The 19,361-nt window shown below is 38.4% G+C and overlaps 1 protein-coding gene across 1 annotated transcript in view; it reads right to left on the bottom strand.

Moving 5' to 3' along the window:
- The window catches only part of GRID1 (glutamate ionotropic receptor delta type subunit 1), a 281,982-nt gene that overhangs the window by 27,758 nt on the left and 234,863 nt on the right, over positions 1 to 19,361 (bottom strand). Inside the window, exons 9-10 of the mRNA XM_030241408.2 lie at positions 17,404 to 17,728; positions 15,871 to 16,009 (exon numbers count right to left, since the gene is read on the bottom strand). Coding sequence (XP_030097268.1) covers positions 15,871 to 16,009; positions 17,404 to 17,728 — 464 coding nt within the window. The remainder of the gene's footprint in view (positions 1 to 15,870; positions 16,010 to 17,403; positions 17,729 to 19,361) is intronic.

The raw sequence follows: 19,361 nt of genomic DNA on the forward strand, positions 1-19,361 counted from the left end.
CCTTTATTGCCATGGAAGCTTTTACTCAGAAATGTGCATTTTGTTTTAGCTAAATTGCACTTTATTGACAATCAGTATTTTTATTTTAGCTAAATTACATTTTATTGACAATCAGTACTGCACAAAAGCACAGTACATGTTGCTTTACGAGCAGCAACAGTTTGTTCAATTCTCTAAGCATCACAGGGCAGAGAGAGCAAATCTGGAGTTTAAATCAAGTGCTTGCAATAAACAGACAAGCATACAGGTGGCAGGGAGGGAAGCACAGTGTTGGCCTGGCTGTGGGAGCAAGGCAACCCCTTTAGCTGGCAGCATTTCTTTGGAACAGAAAATGTGGAGTATTGTGTGTCCTAAGAATTTCTTAGCCAAAAAATGGATCTCAGAAGTTATCCTAACAGGGAGTGGTCTCAGCCACAGTTCTTACTCTGTATAAAAAAATATCTCTGCTGTATTTCTGCACAGAAAGTGGAGGTGATGCTCAGCAAATCCATGGCTAGAGAAGTGGTCAAAAGATTTCAGGATGGTGGACAGGGCACATACATAAACAATACTGCATGGAGATGAATTATCTCCTACTTTATACAGGGTGAAGTAAGATAAAATAACAGTTATAAAAACCCACCCACAAGGGTGGGTTTTAAAAACTGTTATTTTAAATCCCTCAAATTTGTCTTTGCCAGACAAAATCACTCACTGCTACATTTCAGATACTGGCTGTATCTTACAGTTGTGTCATTCTCTAAGGCAGCTGTTGTCATTGTTCTTAGCCCTGATTTGTGCAACCAGTTGTCAGCTGGACCCATCTCTTTTAGCCACTCAAATTCTTGCCTCACTTTCTTATGGCAAAGATTTCATGCATTTAATACACAAAATTATTTGCAACAAAAATGTGCAGCATAACAAGATGCCCCATTAACCTTACCACCTCAGTTATTGGATCTCACAAGCCATTAAAGGCTCTTTGTAAGTGTGATTAAAGATAAAGCCAGTAAAGCAGAAAAAGCCAATGTCCCTCACTTACTGTTACAAGAGCACAACTTCAATTTGTAGATAAAGACATCCACTGTGTGATTGCCATAATTGACAGGTACATGTAAACCAATTGATTTAAGTAAATGTATCTGCAAGTCAATCTGAAGAAAAATGTTGTCTTTTAAACTTGTGTTACCAGCCAAAATATTTAATGCCCATATTTATGCCTGCTAGATGAACACAACAACTGATACGTATTCCCAGTGGAATTACAATTACTTCATTCAGAGTCAACTGAGGACTGGGTCTCTGCTTGTTTCATATGTTTGAAACTTATTGGCACAAAACAAAAGCTGCAGAAGACCCAGACAGGCAACAGCAGTATTAGCACTTATGATTAGACCATTAGAACTAATTGCCAGAATAAAAATACTGGTTAAGATACTTTTTGGAGATGTTTTCTTACTTGTAAAAGCCTTGTGGAGCTGTAGTTACACAGACTAAAAATATGCTGCCAGTATGGGTTTATTTTACTCTGTTGCTGCTATATGCCCAAGACTCCTGGATGAATAATAAGTGACAGACTCAACTTGACACCAGGTGCTTTGAGGTAACTGCTGATCAATTAACTGAGCTGGAGGCACCTGGATCATCAGATGTGATCAAAGTATTTTTCAAAAGAAAAACATGTTCCTGTCATTTAAAAAAAAGAATAAAAAAAAAAAAAGGATTTTTTTTTTTGTAGTGACCCTGAGATTTTTTGCTAAATGCAGCATAATATTCTAGGTGATGGCTGCCATAAAGATAAAGTGAACCAGAGATGATGAGACTTCTTAAGCTGCTCTGCCTAAATGAAGTCTTAAAAATGCATACATAAAATGTATAGTACAAGACCTTCTATAATAAAATGCCTTGAAGCTAATTTATTTTCTTTTAATCTTTTTTCTTCCCCAAAAGTTAGGAATTTATTACATCTGCAGAATTAAATATAAGTACAGTTCCTAACAAGAACTGTTTTCTCCAGACAATTATGTGAGAGGTAAATATGTGTTTTGTGCACTGGGATAACAGTAAACCCAGTAAACTTCAAAGTAAAACCAGATGTATCTGAATTGATTTGACAAGCTTATACCACCATTGTAAGCCTAAGAAACACCTATGAGTTGAAACCTAGAACACAAAATCCCAACTGAAAGAAATTCATTGGATAAAGTTATACCCAGTGGAAAGCAATGAGTTGAAAGAGAATTCTGCCTACTATGAACTGCAGAAAAGTGCAGAATTTTGAGACCTAAAATTGCTGAGAACTCCTCCCTCCAAGGCAGAATTTTCAGTGACAATGAGGACAAATAAGAAAATGGTGTTTGTTGTTGATCACATCAATCCACCCACATAGAAATGAACTTGGAAGCCAAGCAAGACCATTGCCAGATCAGATTGTCAATTGTAGATGTCCCCCTAAGAAAAAAGAGTCTGCAAAGCTGAATCATGGTTGAAGTGGTACTGCACTTGAGCAGATGCTCTATATGAGCAGATCTTATCATTCAAAACCTCAGTTCTGATCTGAGTCCTGATTAATTTTTATATCCATTTAGGAATCTGCAATGCAAAGGATGTGAGCCTCAGTCCGCTGTTCACAAATGAACAATCTTTGGAACTCTCATTATAAATAAAATTTATGAGTAGGAAGGGTAAAGCTTGTCTTCAGACATCAGAAACCGAGTTCAAACTTTCACAAAAAGACATTCTCTAGACCTGGTCTACCAAAGTTGAACAGTTTAACTGGTTGAAGAGCTGAAAAAAAAAAAATCCCTCTGTTATGGATATAAAGTACCACTAGGGGATGATAGTCTCATTGACTCAGAGAGTTGCATGAAGAGTTTCGCTGTGTTGTTAAATGCAAGATAAAAAAGCACAAGCCCACTTAAAAATGGAAGAGAATAGCAGTTAGTGTCTCTATACACTAGTGCAACTGGTATTTCATGAGCCTTCAGCTGTACAAGAAAGGGCTGAACAATGAGGTAACATTAGAATTGACCTATCTTTAGCACCTCCAAGTCTAAAAAGTAAATATACTTTAGAAAACCCCACAAGTATTATGACATAATTTGGTAGATTTTCCATGTTTGTTCCAGGTAAACATTGGAATGTTGTTAGTGTGTGTTAAACTGGACATGCAAAAACTAAAAGATGGGCTACTTTAAAGATTAATCTTAGTGGAGCCAATAAAACTGTTCAAGGTATTCTTAGAATGGCCATAGACTTAGTACAGAGAATTAAAATGAAAAAAAGTTTATCTCCACTTCTTATAACTTTAGACTTCAAAAGAACAGGGTCCATGATTTTCATCTGGGCATCTGGGATTTTCTTTGAAATGATGAATAATTAAACTGAGCTCTCAAATCAATCCTTACATTGTCAACTTCTCTCTAGTGACGTGATCAAATTCTGCATTGTTCCATTTCACTGCAAGTCACTTTAAATGCTCTTAATTCTGTCTCAGTGCAGTGATGATGTGCAGAGCAACAGATTTCTTCATCAAATACTCTAAGCAAAATTTTAATTTTAGCAACAGAGGTAGTCCAGTAGAGACCAGCAGCATTACTTGCATGCTTAGCTTATACTTTTCTGGGTCAAGTTCTTCACCAGCAAATATATATTGCTTTATAATTTATATAAAACTCATTTTATCTGATATCCAGGCAAAATACCATCCACTTTAAACAAAAGCTTTAACAGAAAAAGCCTCTACAAGGGGAGCTGTAAGTATTGACAGATTAAACTACACAGAATCAGTGGTGTTGCAGCCCTTCACACCAGAACTGAACCTTTCCAAACCACAGCAGGAGACAAAGTGCAGACAGTCAGGGCTGTGTCTGCTCTTGTCCTCACCAGTGGGGCAGGAACAGCTGCTACACAGCATTTCAAAGAAGCAGGGACTTTCCTCCAGTGGCAAAACCAATCAATTGACATGTGTCACAGAACATGTTGCCATGTCAACCCCCTACTCTTCCTATAGTTAAAACAAATGGTGATTGAACTCCTCAGCAGGCAATGCCACTGCAGCAGCTTTTTTCATGCTTATAATGGTCACTGCTGCCAGTGTGGTGGTATCTCTGAGACTTCGATTGGATTGGGACTTACTGCCCTAAATTAGGTGCAACCAAAAGTAAAATGTCATATTCAGTTCTAGGAAGAGGATGCTAAAGCCAGTTTTATTTTTGCCCCAGAAGGAAGGGGTTTGCTATTCATCCTGCATGTTATGTGTGATGGCAACAGTTCTGTCACCCACCCAGTGCAGCATAAGGAGCCCCTCTACTGCCCTTCAAGAAATTTCTTTTGTAGGCTACCTGGCAGACTCAATAGATAGAGCGGTATTGCTGAGATCAGTGAAACTAGTCATGCACAAAAAAGCACATGCTCGAGGGTCCCAGGATTGGAGACAAAAATACAAACAATAAGAAAAATGAAAAACAAAATAGCCAAATAATACATACACAAAGCACCAGAAGCACTGAAATCATACAGCCTCCAAACCGTATGAGTTTAATTTAATTGCTTTCAAATGACTTTCAGAAGCCTCTGTTCCTACATGCAAACGGAAAGACAAGTAAACTAAACTGTTTTCTTAATTCCTGATAGAGCACTGACTTCACTGCAGACTGAGTGTTTTCACTGGGGTCTGTTCCTGCAGAGATATTGCATGATCAAGTTTTAAAAGAAGGGAACAAACAGAATGCAAACCTGTTGAAATGCAAAGACAGTCAAGCCACTAACAAATTATACACTGTCATGTTTATGATTTTAGTAGTAATTAATTACTAGCTACACACATTGTATTGGGAAAACATTTGGAGGCTTTGTGTACTTTCTAAGAGTCTAAGATGCAGCAGAAATACATTCTATTACCAGCACTTGAAATTCCACTTTTGCTTTACCAATCTCAGAACAATCTGCAGCACTTTCACTGAAGTCAAGCGTGGAAGATGAAGGACAAAACCCCTAAAAGAAGGCTGTGTCCCATTGCTCACAGCAGTTCTTAGTATCTCCCAGCAGTTTATTTAGGAAACATGCCAATTTTCAAAATTTTAACACTATTTCTGGCTACAAGACTCAAATGTGGATCCAAGAATCAAAGTGGATTCTCATCATAATCAGTAAAACGGGTCCTTCTATAAACAAAATTAAACCTCTGGGTATTCCTATCCATTGCTATTTCTAAATTATGCCCTCAGGACAACCTCAACTACTCCAATCATCTGCAGTGATCTGTGTGAGTGTGACTTGACTTGTCACTGGATCCTAAAAGTCCATTTTGCCTAGAGCTGATGCTGGCTCTGCTCCAGCACTGTTCATGAAGAAATCTGTTAAACAGATAGAAATAAGCTAAACATCTCCTGACTGGATTGCCAGTCCAGTGTTTCTAACTATTCTTCCAACCCTTCCAAACCTCCTCCAGGCAATAAAAGTATGTCACTTAGATTGCTGATTTTTTTTCATTAACTTATTTATAATTTATTTTTTCTTTCTGGATGTCCCATGTTTTCTGAATTGTTAGCACATGTAAGGAAACTGTGATGGTCCTTAGAGTAAAAGTTATGATTGTTTTGCTTGAAATGTTTTCAAACCCACAAAATTGCATAATAAACCATTCCATTAATAGTGACAACAATGGAAACTAGTTTCTGAGCATTTGCATCTCAAAGCTGGATCGACTGGGGTCCCATAGTTTGTGATCCCTGGATGAAGTTTCTCACAGCTGAGCATTTATGATTGCATATGAATTCATCTGATGTTTAAGGGAGTGAAGTCAGAGGCCAGTCTTTCCTTTACAAGGGCTGTTTACAGAACACACCCCATTTTTCCATATTCCCTCTTCACCACAGCATTTTTCCATATTTTTAAAAACTTAGAAACCTTGAGATATTTCCCAGTTTGCCCATGTTTGCAATCTAACAATGAAAAGCATCAGACTGACAGAGAGACACTGTGAGCATCTAACACATTAGAGTTTCTTTTAAAATGCAAGCCCAGAATTTCAAAGTCTGGAGCTTTAATTTGTATGCTCAGATCCACATTTAAACTGCTACATGACTGGGCAGATTTTCAGAACAGATCAAGGAAAGATTTGGCACAACAGCACATCTGTACAACATTGACAGATTCAGTTTAAAGTCTGAAAAGGGATTCAGAGCAGCTATGAGCAGTTGCTGTTCACCCTGCAAATCCAGAATCATCAGTCCTACTAAAAAATCCGGGTAATCCTGGATCCTTTATCCATACTCCATATTCCATTCAACAGTAAGAAGGAAATTAAAATGCAAAGAAAAGGTGAAAACATGTCAAGAGCATGTTTGGAGGAAAAAATACTCCTGTTTGGACTTTGAGTATTTCCTTGCTTTACTTTTAAATCACTTTGCCATTGTGGCCTTTCTCTGAGTAGCTTAAAGGGTTAACATGTTAATTAAAGCAAGGTATTCTACTCCTTAAATTATTAATTAAAATAAAAAATGCAGCTGGTGTTTAACAGCTCCTCAGTCCCAACAGCAGGTTTTAGTCACTTCACCTAAATCAAACATATCATAAAGTTGGCATGAAAATCATATTGTCTGAATCAAACACATCTGGCAACTGACACATGCTTTTACCTATAATGAAAATAACAAACTACCTATTACATATGCAGATGCACTTTAAATTGTTGCTACGCTGATGTCTTCTACAGCTCACATGCAGAAGCTAAAAATCCTAATGAAGATTAATGATTCAGATCGAGAGGGAAGAAATTGCTTTCTTCCTTTTCCATTGCTGTTCTAAGTACTGATAATGCTGCTGTTCTGTTTTGTGCTCAGATGACAAAGAGTAGCTTTTTAATTAAATTGAGTGGGCAACAGATAAGCTTGGCTACTTGGTGCTGGCTTATAAAGCCTTTACTCAGGGTTAGTGGTACTTTGTACAATGACTGTTAGGATATCATTAAAGCCCATGAAATCCCAGCGTGGAGCAAGGCCCTCCACAGCCCTTTATTAAGTTTTGATTTATCAGGAATCCTGCATGTCAGCAGTCTCATAGCAGGGGTGGAGGGGCTGGATGAATTCAGATCTGTCAAAGGCACAATGGGATGCTGGAAAACAGCTTCACACCCTTCCCTTACCACAGGGAGCAGAGCAGAGGCTATCACTGTTGACAGAAGGAAAAGAAGAAAACAGAGGGATTCTGAAGAGGCACCTTGATTGCTAGAGCATGTGCTGCATACTCCTGGGAAATCAAAATATAGGGCTCTTCATCAACACTGAAAGCACATATAGCATTCATCAGTTATTATTGATGTCTAAAGTGCATGCACTACATATGCATATTTCAAAGTCTGCAGGCCCACATGCCTGTTTCTCAGAGGACCCAGACTGAGCACACAGTGTATGGTGCACTTCCCATCTCATCCTGATGTACAGGAAGGCAACCAGGAAGAGAGACCCCACCCTTTGTCCTCTCCTTCTCCTCATCCTGAACACAAGACTCTCTGAATACTGAACCTCATACTAGAAAGCACATCAAAAACAACTGGCTGCTCATTATGTTGAGATTAATTAGTTTATTGGGCAGCCTAATTATATACCTTGCAATATGAGCTTGGAAATTGCATTATTGCGATATGTAAGAAACGCAGTATTTAACATCCACCCCATTCTGACCGATGGTTTTCTATTTTCTAGATAGACATGACTATTCATAAATCAATTAAATTAAATCAGGGGCACATTCTCTCAGGCTGGTTTTAATGGTTTAGAAGGCAAAACAACTTCAATGCCTGTGATTTACATTTCTTGTAATGCAACAAACTTTGTCAGCTGTATCAAAATAGCTTTTCTGAGGCAATGCTGTTCTCTACCTCATCTCCAGATGAGTCTGGAAACTCTCCTGTATTATAATATAAAGGAGCACACGTGCAGAAGAAGAGAACATTGCTCAGCAAGGCAGATGAGGCCAGGAAATGGAAAGAAATCATGCAACCCTTCTCTTAGCAACACAGGACTATTCCAGAAAAGCTTTTTTCTCACCAGAAAACATTTTGCAAAGTAAGAACTGAGAGTATAGCACTCATGGTAAGAAACAGTACCATGACTTACTTCCCAAGGAAAGTAATTTCTTTTCTCCCTCAAACAACCATGACCTGCATTGATTAAAAATGTTTTGCTGGGCTTTTTTTTTTTTTTTGTTTGGTTTGTGGGTTAGTTTGTTTTGGGTTTGTTTTTACTTCATCAGGAATAGCTTCTAAATCTCTTTATAAAGATACTCAATTTTTAAAGCCTTCCTTTAAATGGCAAGTTTACAGATTTCCACTTCATGGCAAGATGGTCGATAAATACTTTAGAATGTATTGGAACAACTTCTTTTTTCAGTAGATGAAATATCATCCTATATATCAGTTAAGGTGCTAAGAATGTCTGGTGTGAAAATGAATGCTCTTCTATCGTGGAGACATTTATGAGGGGAGTGGCTATTTTAGATCTGATAGATTTAAATGGAAATGTCAAAGAGAAAAGCATCCAGATTAGAAGTGTTTGCAAGATGCTGGAGTTTAATATCCTGAGGCAGAAGAAAAACCCAAACAAGATAAACAATGTAAAAATACTACATTTCAAAAGACCAGACTTAACAAACATCAAGAACTAGAGAAGAAAATATCTTGGGGTGTTGCTATAAAGGATAAAGGATACAGAAGGGCTGGCAATTCCCGACAGATACCATATCAAAGACACAGATGCAGACTATCTTAACATGAGGAACTATTAAAGAAATTATAAGAAGCTGCAAGATCTTCTGCAAGAGCTCTTTCAGGACCTAGAAAACCAAAATCATTCTCTTTAAATTTTAAAGAGTAGTGCAGCCATTGGACTAGCTAACCGTACATACTATAAATAAATGTATGGGAATTGTGCAAATGCACGAGATAAAAAGAATCAAGAAGCAAACATAAATCCTCCTCACAACACCAAGAAATTTAAATTTTGTTTGCATGATTTGTCACTGCAGAAAGCTTTTTGTGTCAGCCCTTGACTGAAGTTCCAGTATCCAGAGCAGAAGATGGGAAATCCACCTTTGCTGTTAGGTGGGTGAGAAAGCCTAACACTGAACAATCATGGCACAAACATCACAGAACCACTGTTTATATGGGAATGTTGGTGTGGAATTCTGCAAGGTGAGAAGACAGTTTTTTACATGAACAAATGAAGCTGTTCCCAAAATATTTCAGGAGACTAGCTGAGTTGGAAGCCTATATGAATGCCCTGTCTGAAGTGAAAGTAATTAAAAGAACAGGTACAACTTCTCCTTCTTATAAGTGAGAACAGTGACCTTCAATTTAATCTCATGTTTTTGCAGGAATAAACTTACTGTGATTAAGTGTTTACTAACAATTGGTAGTTTTTTGAACAAAATTTATTTGTTCTGGCTTCAGGAATGCTCTCAGATCTTCTGGCAATTTGGAAACCTATGCAGTAATATTCCTATATTACCCTCTAACAGAACCTACATGGCTTTTATAATTACACTGTGTTATAATTTTATAATTACACTTTTATAATTACACTGTTACACTGATGTCTCTGACCAGTACAGATAAATTATATAAAATGCACATTATTTTAAAGGGGTTTTGGTTTGGTTTGGTTTTGGTTTGGTTTTGGTTTGGTTGGGCAGCTGCTTCACTTCACAATGTCATTAAGATATCTGCCTGAAAATGTGGAGAAAAGCCCCCCACTGGCCAACCTCTTTAATGGTTCAGACAGAGAATTATTTCCAAAAGACAATTCTCTATGGAGTTTTCCTTTTTCCTCCGTTTTTGTCTTTAGAGATGATGGATTGAGCTGTTAGGAGTTGTCTGAAGCTTTGAGGCCCCTTCTGTTTGATTTGCTATAGTAATAATTATTTTGCTTTTTTAATATCCTGCTATATTAGATGCTATTATCAGTTCATATAAGACATTAAATCAGCTTCTTTAGAGAAAAAATAATAGAAATCTAAGTATTATTGAGCAAAAATCTTCTATTGCTGTGTTATGTATTGTTTATCCCTTAGGAGTCAAAGAGAAAATACAACCCGACAAAATAAGTCATAGGTGCTATCCATGTAATAAAAAGAAACCTCATCTTACAACAAGGAAGGTGTAAGTCAGGGGCCATTGGGATTGAATGCATGCAGAAAGCAAACAGCTCCTCTGTGGACAGCAGGGGAATAACCTATATTAATGTGAGACAATCTGACCCAAAAGGTGACTCTGTCCGAGCCAAAGAGTACCTAATATCAGAATTAAACCAATCCTTGCACATTTTGATGGGCTGTCCTGAGGGCTGCTACTCTTGCTAGATTTTTCTCCTTTCAAAGCAAAAGAAAAAATTATAAAGATTTTATTACCTGCACAGATGGTAGATTTTGCTAATGTTATATCCAAACCATTTTCTTCTCTAAACTGTGCATGCATCTGAATTTTAATGCCTCAACCCACCTCAGTCACAGAACTTCTCAGTAACCAGAACAAATGAAGAGATGCTATGATATAGGTCTCTCAAAAGTCAAGTTGGAGAGGTGTAGAATCACAAATCTCTTGGTTTGCCACTGATCTTCAATCTACGCCACATTTTTTAATGGCAACTGGAGAAATGGAATGCAAGCTTGATTTTCAGCTGTGCATTCTCATTTTTCTCAGAAAAAATGTCCCTGGGAAATATTTGCACTTAGATGCTTGCTTGCTTGTTCAATTAGAGGAGTAATTAGGATCCATTTTAAACCATGCTTGAATGGCATATGCCAACATTCAGAAAGCTTTTCAAAAGACTCCAGACTCTGTGGCTTTCCAGGCAGCACCCACTGGGCAGCACCATCAATAGGAGTGAAATGAAAAGACAAACAATGGGAGCTGGAGCCCTGGCAGCAGCCCAGTGCCTTGTCCTGAGCAGAGCCTGAAGGCAAATGCTGGCAAGCTCTGCCCCTGAGCACTGCTGCCCTGCTGCACAGAGCTTTTCCCAGGAAATTTCACTGCTGTGCTCCAGAGAGGGAATGTTCTGGAAAGGAAAAATAGTTTTGAGTTCTTGTATCTTTCTTATACACTTTTTTAGCCTTTGTTTTTATAGAAGGACTTAATCTAGTTATTTAATGATTGAAGCTTTTGCTCACAGGCCTTTAATGATAATCACAATAATTATTTTTTATCATGCTCATTCCTACATGCCTCCTGCCAACATGCCTGAGGTGCTGCACAGACATTGCAAGACAGTACAAATTAAACATAACAAAAGAAAATACAATGAAATATTTAAAAAGACACATCTGATATTAACAAGAGAAAGGCTGTTTTCAAACATGAGGAATTTCAAGACAAAATTGCTGTGAATATGGAGGGATTCTGGTGAGGTTCTTGCCACCAACCCTATCAAATCCACTTAACTATAGCAGATGAAATGTTTGTTCATTTCCCTCTGGCTGGCATCTTCCAAGTATTTTCTCATTTTATTATAAAATATTTTGAGCTTGCTTCTGCTTTGTATGCAACCCAGAAAATATATCTTTTTTTGATACCCGCAGTGCTACAATAACATGGTCATTTATGGCCATCATCTTTAAAACAGCTAAACTCACAATATGCCATTTAAGAAAATATTACTACTGTGTTATACAGAAAGAGAACCAAGACAGAGAGGAGGCTAAGCTTGACAAGATCAAACAAAGCTTGTGGTAGAAAAAGAATTTGCACCCAAGTCTTCCAAGTGCTGGCCTGTCACCCCAACTAAGCTGCTTTAAATCTTCAGCTGTCTCCAAAACACAAGAAATAGGGGGATTAAAATACAAATAAGTAAATCTGAAATCATGAAACAACAGCTGAGATCTTAAAGCAGATAAACTATGCATTTGTATGCAGTTCATGAATGCATATAGTACAGATGCCTCTCAAGGCATCCATAGCATGAAGAAATTTAAGGATCAATTTGATAAATTTAAACTCTTTTGAATCTGAAAATAGAACACCTTTTTCATGTCCTATTTTTCTTGCATGATTCTTAGCCTCTTGTCAGACAAGCTCTTCTAAACCTGAATTTCAGAATATCTGTGCAGCTATTGAACTGCGTGTAGTCTTCTTGTTAACAAGAAATGAGGCTGGAATGTAAGTCACTGCTAATTAAACTCATAATTACAAATGGAAGGTCAGACAGCAGATCCAAGAGCTGTTTGAAAATGTAATAAGACAAAAAAAAGAACAAACTTACTTGCTAGACTGACCCATTAGAAGACTCCTCAGCTGCACACAGTACTGAAGGCAAATATTAGAATAGTAAATGCAAATCATTTGAGTTTAAACTTAAACAAGTTTGTCTAGGATTGGCACAAGTTCTGAACATTACCTAGATTTCTTATTAAAAACAAAAATTGGGAATTGACTATTTACAAAGTTAGAACATGGATCACAGCTTCCTAACCTGAGCTCCAAAGTAGTTGCCACCAGTAGTTGCCTTCCCTTTTTCATACTGAACTGGATAACATCTCTCCCCTCTGCCCATAAGGGGTCAGGAAATCTGCTTGATGTGTCACTGCCCTGCCTGTGGATGTCCATACACAGAGAGATCCTGAGATAACCACAACCTTACCTTTGGTCCCTGGTTGGGAGGTGGGGCACAGAGAAGATGAGAAGTGCAGGAGGTAATTTGGACAAAGGGATTAAGAAGAAGCATTAAAAGATCAATGGGGAGCAGAAGCACCAACCACTAGCAACTGAAAAATTGAGGGCAGCCAAGGAAGGTACACCAAATTTCCAGCTCTGAGCTCCTGAGGGGAGCTTTGAGCTCCTGAGGGGATAGAAGTTGTCATGTGGGTCTCAAACTCTGTGTTTGGACCCATCCCACCCCCACAGGATGAATGATGGGCACACAGGACACATGAGGAGCAAGGAAGCATGTGCTGTCACACCAGACCAGAAAGGCAGTGCCTCTTCTTGTTAGCACACTTCAGATGAAGCCCTTGACGTTTTGAGAAAATCCAAGGAGAAGAATAGTTTTTCTTTCCAAGTTAAGCACGTCTCTTACTTGGGATCTAGACACCTGGACAAAAATACTATTTGAGATTTACAAAGTAACTGTCAGGAAACAAATACAGGTGGCAGATCAAAGCTGCTTTCTGCCATTCCTCCTACACTGGATATTTCACCTTTCTATGAGCCACAGGAAGCCTCTGAAACTCACAGCAGGGTGGAATAGCCTTGTGAGACTTTCTGATGCCAGATATAAAAACCAAAAAACAGTATTCCTTTATCAGCAGGCTTTCATCTGACACAGTAATTCTAAAAATCTGCCTTCCAACAGTTCAACTTCGCTTCAGTGAACATCTCACCAAGCCCCTTCTAATAAATATTGTTTATGATTTCTATGACACACTTGTTTTGCAGTGAAATTGTGGAGGCAGTGATCATTGGTTGATTGACACCTAGTTATTCAATCAAGCATACTTCTATTTCACTAGTCACAGACCACACATGCCAAATTTGATACTGAAACATTTTCTATTAGGCATTTTAGAGAGGGTTTGGGAAGAAAATCAGTCTTGTAATGAAAATCTTAACTATGCTGCAGCTACTGCAGCATCATAATACTTATTTCTCTCCTGCTGGCAATTTGGAGGCAGCAGCACTGAACACCAGAGGACTTCTCTATGGAGGGAGAGATAACAGCAGACATTTACTGAAAGGATGGGAGTTGTTTTCTCTTAACAATGGAAGTGTACACAGATAGATTTGGTAGTTCTCAGCTGGTGAGCAAATATTCAGCTCTAGCTCATTGTGGCTCTTCGGGTGGGAAAAATTGATTTCACATAAGTATTCCTTTCTGGGTTCATGAAAGATAGAATGCAGGCAAGTTGAGTGGCAGAGCTAGGCAAAAAAATTCACTGCATATCACATGATGCGAAACCAGTTAGAATGGGGAGCTGAGGCACAAGGCCACAATTAATTAATTAATTAATTAATTTCCTTTCTCCAAAAAAAAAAAAACATTTGTTCTTAATCTGACAAATTATTTTAAAAACTGTTTCACCCAAAGAGTGGGGACATCAAAATCACAGCTTAGAGATGGATGGATGAAGGTTCAACACAAGTTTCCAGAGAAACTATTTCTTTACCCCACCTCCTCTCGCCAAGGCACTTTAGGAATGATTTGGGATTTGGGAACCTAAACCACAGCATCCAGGGCCAATTTTGACATCAGGAAATATGAGCTATCCAAATTGGGGCTAACAACACCCACTAGAGATCCCTGCCCCTACAGCCAAGGAGGTGGAACATAGCAATGAAACTTCTGGCAACTTAAATTTCTTTTGGCATTTACGTTCTGGCACCTGAATTACACTGCTGATGTTTTCTTACTTCTACATCCTCAACTTGTATAAGGGGACGGGGTAAAGAGACCTGGGAAGGGGCAGCTACCATTAGGTATAGAAAGGCATTTAATTACTATTCTCCAGCTGCCATCTCTAGCGGTAGAAGGGTGCCTGAGTTCAATATTTGTGAAACAATTCTGAGCAGTTCCTTTACCCAAATAACTTATCTCCTCAAGATTCTTAGCAATGTCCTTTCATTTCAAGAAGAAGGGGATTTAAAATCCCTTGTAAATGTTGTAACAGCTCATACTCAAAGACCTCCTCTAAAAATCCATAGTTCTGCTCTTAAACCTCTTTCTTTTTGGAGATTCCTCATGTAATTACACTGAAACTTTTGTCCTCCTCTGAACTTTGCTGAGTTTTGGAAAGTACTGATTAGACCAAACAGAAAATTTCTTCTGCAGTGAAAGAAATAGAACCTTCAGACATTTTTAAGAGTATCATTAGTCAAGCTTTCTGGATAGCTATTTGTGTCTTGCTTTTCAAGAGCAATTTATTCACTGAGCTTAACCTTACCTCCAGTACATCCAGGCATCATACATGGATAGCTTTATTCTACATAGTTTCTCATGGTATTTCCAGAAATTACTTGGAGTACTTATTTGTGTTACTGTTAAGACCCATTTATTATGGTCAAACTAACAGAAAGTGAATTTAAAACCAAAGCCTGTTAAGGTTTTGGCCTGGTTATGATGATGATGTTGATGATGATGATGATATATCCACACAAAGCATTACATTATTTGCAAATGAACATTGGCAAGCTAAAAATTGGAAATTCTGTTGAACTCATGTTTAGAAGAAATGGATTTAAGTCCTTCTGTGCAGAAACCACAAGTGCCAGCCTCACCTCAGTGACAATTCTTGTGTTTCAAGAAGAGAACACAAACATTCAGTGCCAGTCTTCCCAACGCAATCCCAAATAAGAGCATCACCTTAACTGTGCTAGCCTCTAACACCTGAAATCCTTGGCTCAGCACTTTCTAGAAGAAGAGCCTGTGCTACACTGCTACTGCTCCACTCCATCACTACCACATCAAACATGAGATATCAGCCTCTAACCTTGTCAGCACTGTGAAATTTCAATGGCCCTCCCAGTATTCCACACCAGCATGAAGGTAGAAATTTTGTCCACATTTTGTGAGGAAAAAAAATGAAAAGCTTTGACCTTTAAATTTGCAGAAAAAACCCCCCAAGTTACACAGACACAGAAATTGCAACCAAACAACGAGCAGGACATGAGAGACCTCTCTTCTGGAAAAATACACAACTAAAGTGCCATTGTCCCCTCCATCAGAACTGCTTGAGGGCTGCTGGAGTGAAGGTGAAGAGGGGGAGAGGAGAGAAAAACAGCCACTGCAAATAAGCAGAGTATTTTATTAGAGAGTTATCTCCTTCTTGCAAGAATGAGCACTGAAATGGATAATACCTTCCTGTGAAATCCAGGTTTCCAGCTTCGTGTTAAGAAGAGGCTCTTACCTTATGGGATTATCCATCCTTGATACTGTGAGAAATGCTGCTAAATTCGCTGTGTAGGAAGAGCACACAATAAGGGTGAAGAGCCACCAGCTTCCCATGACAATGCGCATCGCCACGGAATTGACAGAGGATTCACCCCCTACAAATAAACAGAGAAATGGAGGGTTTCTCAGCAGCTTCCATTTGCAATCACCCTCTCTGTGCCCAAGTATGTTAAACTTTGTTGAGTTCCTCTCTGCTTCCCCTCTAGTCTGCCCTTTCACTGTGGGAAATGCACTGCTTCTGTTAAGGTTGATAATTCACAAGTATTTTCTACCTCTTGCCCTAGACAGTGTTCTAGAAAATCATCTTTCAGAATATTTCCCTTGAGAATTATTGAGGATCAACTCTAAAGAACATGAAAAATGTTTTAAATAAAGTTGAATGGTGAAGCACAACTAATATGCAGGAATTAAATCATTACAGTGTTCAGATTATAGTAATATTCTGTTTTCAATTACCCTTTCAGAACTGAAAAAAAAAAGCCCCACAGAACTGCCTAATGGTTTGTGTGCTATCTTTGCTGTATTTAAATCTGCAAAGACTGAAGCATTAGTGTCATTACTTGTTACTCTTTACAAGATTTCAAATCATGTGAAAGTTTCTTCCCAGCAGTCTTCAAGCACACTTATGCTTGAGTATCATTGGAGACTAAAGCTCACCATAGAGCTGGTTCTACTTACTTCAGCATATGTTTGTGCTGATTATATTTTACTGCACTTAAACCCATCAAGGCTGCCACCTTAATGAGATGAGGGACCAAGATTCATAGCAATAGGATGGATTTTCCAGGTGAAGCTTTAGAAGCTTGCAATCACAATGAAAAAAAAAGTAGAAAAAAGTTAACAACTTTACCCATATGTCAGCATTCAATAAAACCTGCATTCCAAGAATACAACTAACATTCTAGATATGGCACAAAAACTGTGTCGGCAGATTTTGTAAACAATTAGTTACAAAAATGGCTTTGTTATGGCAGCAGTCCTACTGAATTCAGTAGGATTCGCCCTATGCCTAGAGATTCCTGAGTGTAAAGTTAGTTACTACTCAGTTCAAACAACCAAGAGACAAACTATCTCACATGAGTTAAAAACATATCTATTTCTAAGTCATACATTTCTTCATCAAAATGCCCTTTTTTCATCGAAATGTACTTCACTGCTCCAGTGGATATATTAGGTTGCAGGAGCTGACACATTTCTATTTCCATTTATACATTAAACAATTAAAAAGGTGCTAGTTTCAGCTGAAGAAGTGCTGCAATTCTGCACCAAGCAGCTCTGTAGTTTATTTCCAGTGTAACAATTTTCCCAAAGAAGAAAAGCCTCCCAGTGCTTTTTCTGAACTTACTGAGAGACAGAAAAGGCATAAAAAAAGACAAAGCCCCACACTTGCCTACCTTTCCCTCTTTTGCTCACCTGGGCTAATAAAACATAATACAAGCCCATTCTGCTGCGCCCTTAGCCCACTGTGGGCAGGGCTGCTGGTCAGTACCTTGCTGCACGAAGGCTCCATACACGACCCAGATGGCGCTGTGCAGGGTGGAGGACACGGAGGGGCTGGGCTGCGCCGCGCCCTGCGCCCGCACCGCCTGGATGCGGTTCAGCACAAAGATCAGCACCCCCACGATGGGGATGGCCGCCGCAATGCAGGCCCACACCGCGAAGTCGAAAGGGGCGAAGAGTGAGAAGATGTTGATCTTCTCCTCGGGCTTTTTGATTAAGATGCCCACGGAATAGTCCATGTAGCGCTTGCTGAAGTCCACCACGCTCTCCCGCTCGGGCGTTATGGTGATGGCTGAGATGGCCAGGTCTGCCCTCTGCAAGACAAACGCAGCACGTCACATCGCTCCCTTCCACCAGGAGTTTGGTTGGCATGAGCCTTAAGGAGAGGCTTTCTAAGAGCCAAGTGACTCCTTGCCCTTCCTTCTATAACTTAAAACATTTAGATGCACTTATATAAATTCTTGAAAAATAAAAACCAGAATCACTTTAACTATTTAAACATTAGTTAATTGCACTGGTCCAAATAAGAGTAATGAAACATAACCTGTCAAGGTACTCTTGAATGGGAAGCATGACCCTTACTCCTCTCTGGAAGAAGGGTAGCTTATTTAACCTTTATCCCTGACTTGTTTTCCAAAGAAGGCCTAAAACTCCAAACCATACTAACCCAGAACACTGGAGGAAATAAAAAAAGAAACACCATTTATTTAGCTTGTGTATTTGTTAGCAGGGTGGGAAGAGCTAATGTTTGTTTTTCTCCCTGCAGTATTGCCAACTTTCCATATTCATGAAGAAATTTCATAGGACAACTGGGGAGAAGATTTTGTTTGTTTTTCAGAATGAATAAAGTGATGGAAAAAGCTGGTAACAGGAAGAATGCACAAAGGCAACTTTGTTCTTGAAACTGCTTTGGCTTCAATACTTAAAACAAGCTGGTTTTGCATGCAGGTAATCCTTCAAGAGTATGCAGTCTTGATGAAGGGTAAGATAGGAGGTAATAAATAAGATTCCCAAAGCTTTTGAAGAGCTTCAATTAGATTTTCAATATTTTCTGTCTTAATAAAAAGAGGCCTCTTAAAAAAACCCCAGAATATATATTCAGTTTCCTATCTCTAATTGTGTTGGGAATGTAAAGCAAATATTAGACGAGGGAGGTTTGCTTTGAAACCCTTTGGAGTCTGTGGAACAAATGGTTGCAGAAATACCATTTAAAAATAGCATAATAGATATTTTATTGCTTCAAAGAAAGTAATTTCCAAAGAAATTTAACAGGAATTCTTACCTTATTTTTAAATCCATTAAACTCAAACAGTTTATGTCAATGCAAAATAAGTTAAAAATTCTTTACGCTCCCTAGCGCCAACCAAGAACATCCCATTATCACACACATGTTTGAAATAGCTTTAATTGCTTCTATTTCTTCCTAAACATCTCCTTACAGATACTGAGCCACCTATTTACAAGACAATGAGAAAGCTTTCACTTTCAGTAATAAGCTCCACTGAAGAAGAGTAACCTTTTCTACAAAAAGCAGCAACATGGAATATTAATTCCTTTGATTCTTCTTCTTGAATAATGCTTGTCTCACATGAGGTTGCAAGAACATGAACAAACTACACTCATTTCATTCTCTGGCAGATTCTAACCTACAAACTCCTCCCATTTACTTAAATGGATTTCAATTAACTTACTCCTAGATTTGCAATACTGTAATTAAGAATTTTAGTCCTGTAAGTTTTAAATGAATGAATAATCTTGAGACCAGTTAAAATTCTGATGCCCTATTACTGAGGCTACTTTTCCTGTTTGGGAGTCCAACTCATTGTCAGTACTCATTGGTCTTTACTGAAGATATTGTCACAAAATGACAGAAAGTCCCATCTACAAACAACTTTCAAAGACAAAATGACAAAAAATAAAATACTAGTCGTTAATATTTTAAGGAGA

Source organism: Serinus canaria, chromosome 6, assembly GCF_022539315.1.
Source record: "Serinus canaria isolate serCan28SL12 chromosome 6, serCan2020, whole genome shotgun sequence".
NCBI lineage: Eukaryota > Metazoa > Chordata > Aves > Passeriformes > Fringillidae > Serinus > Serinus canaria.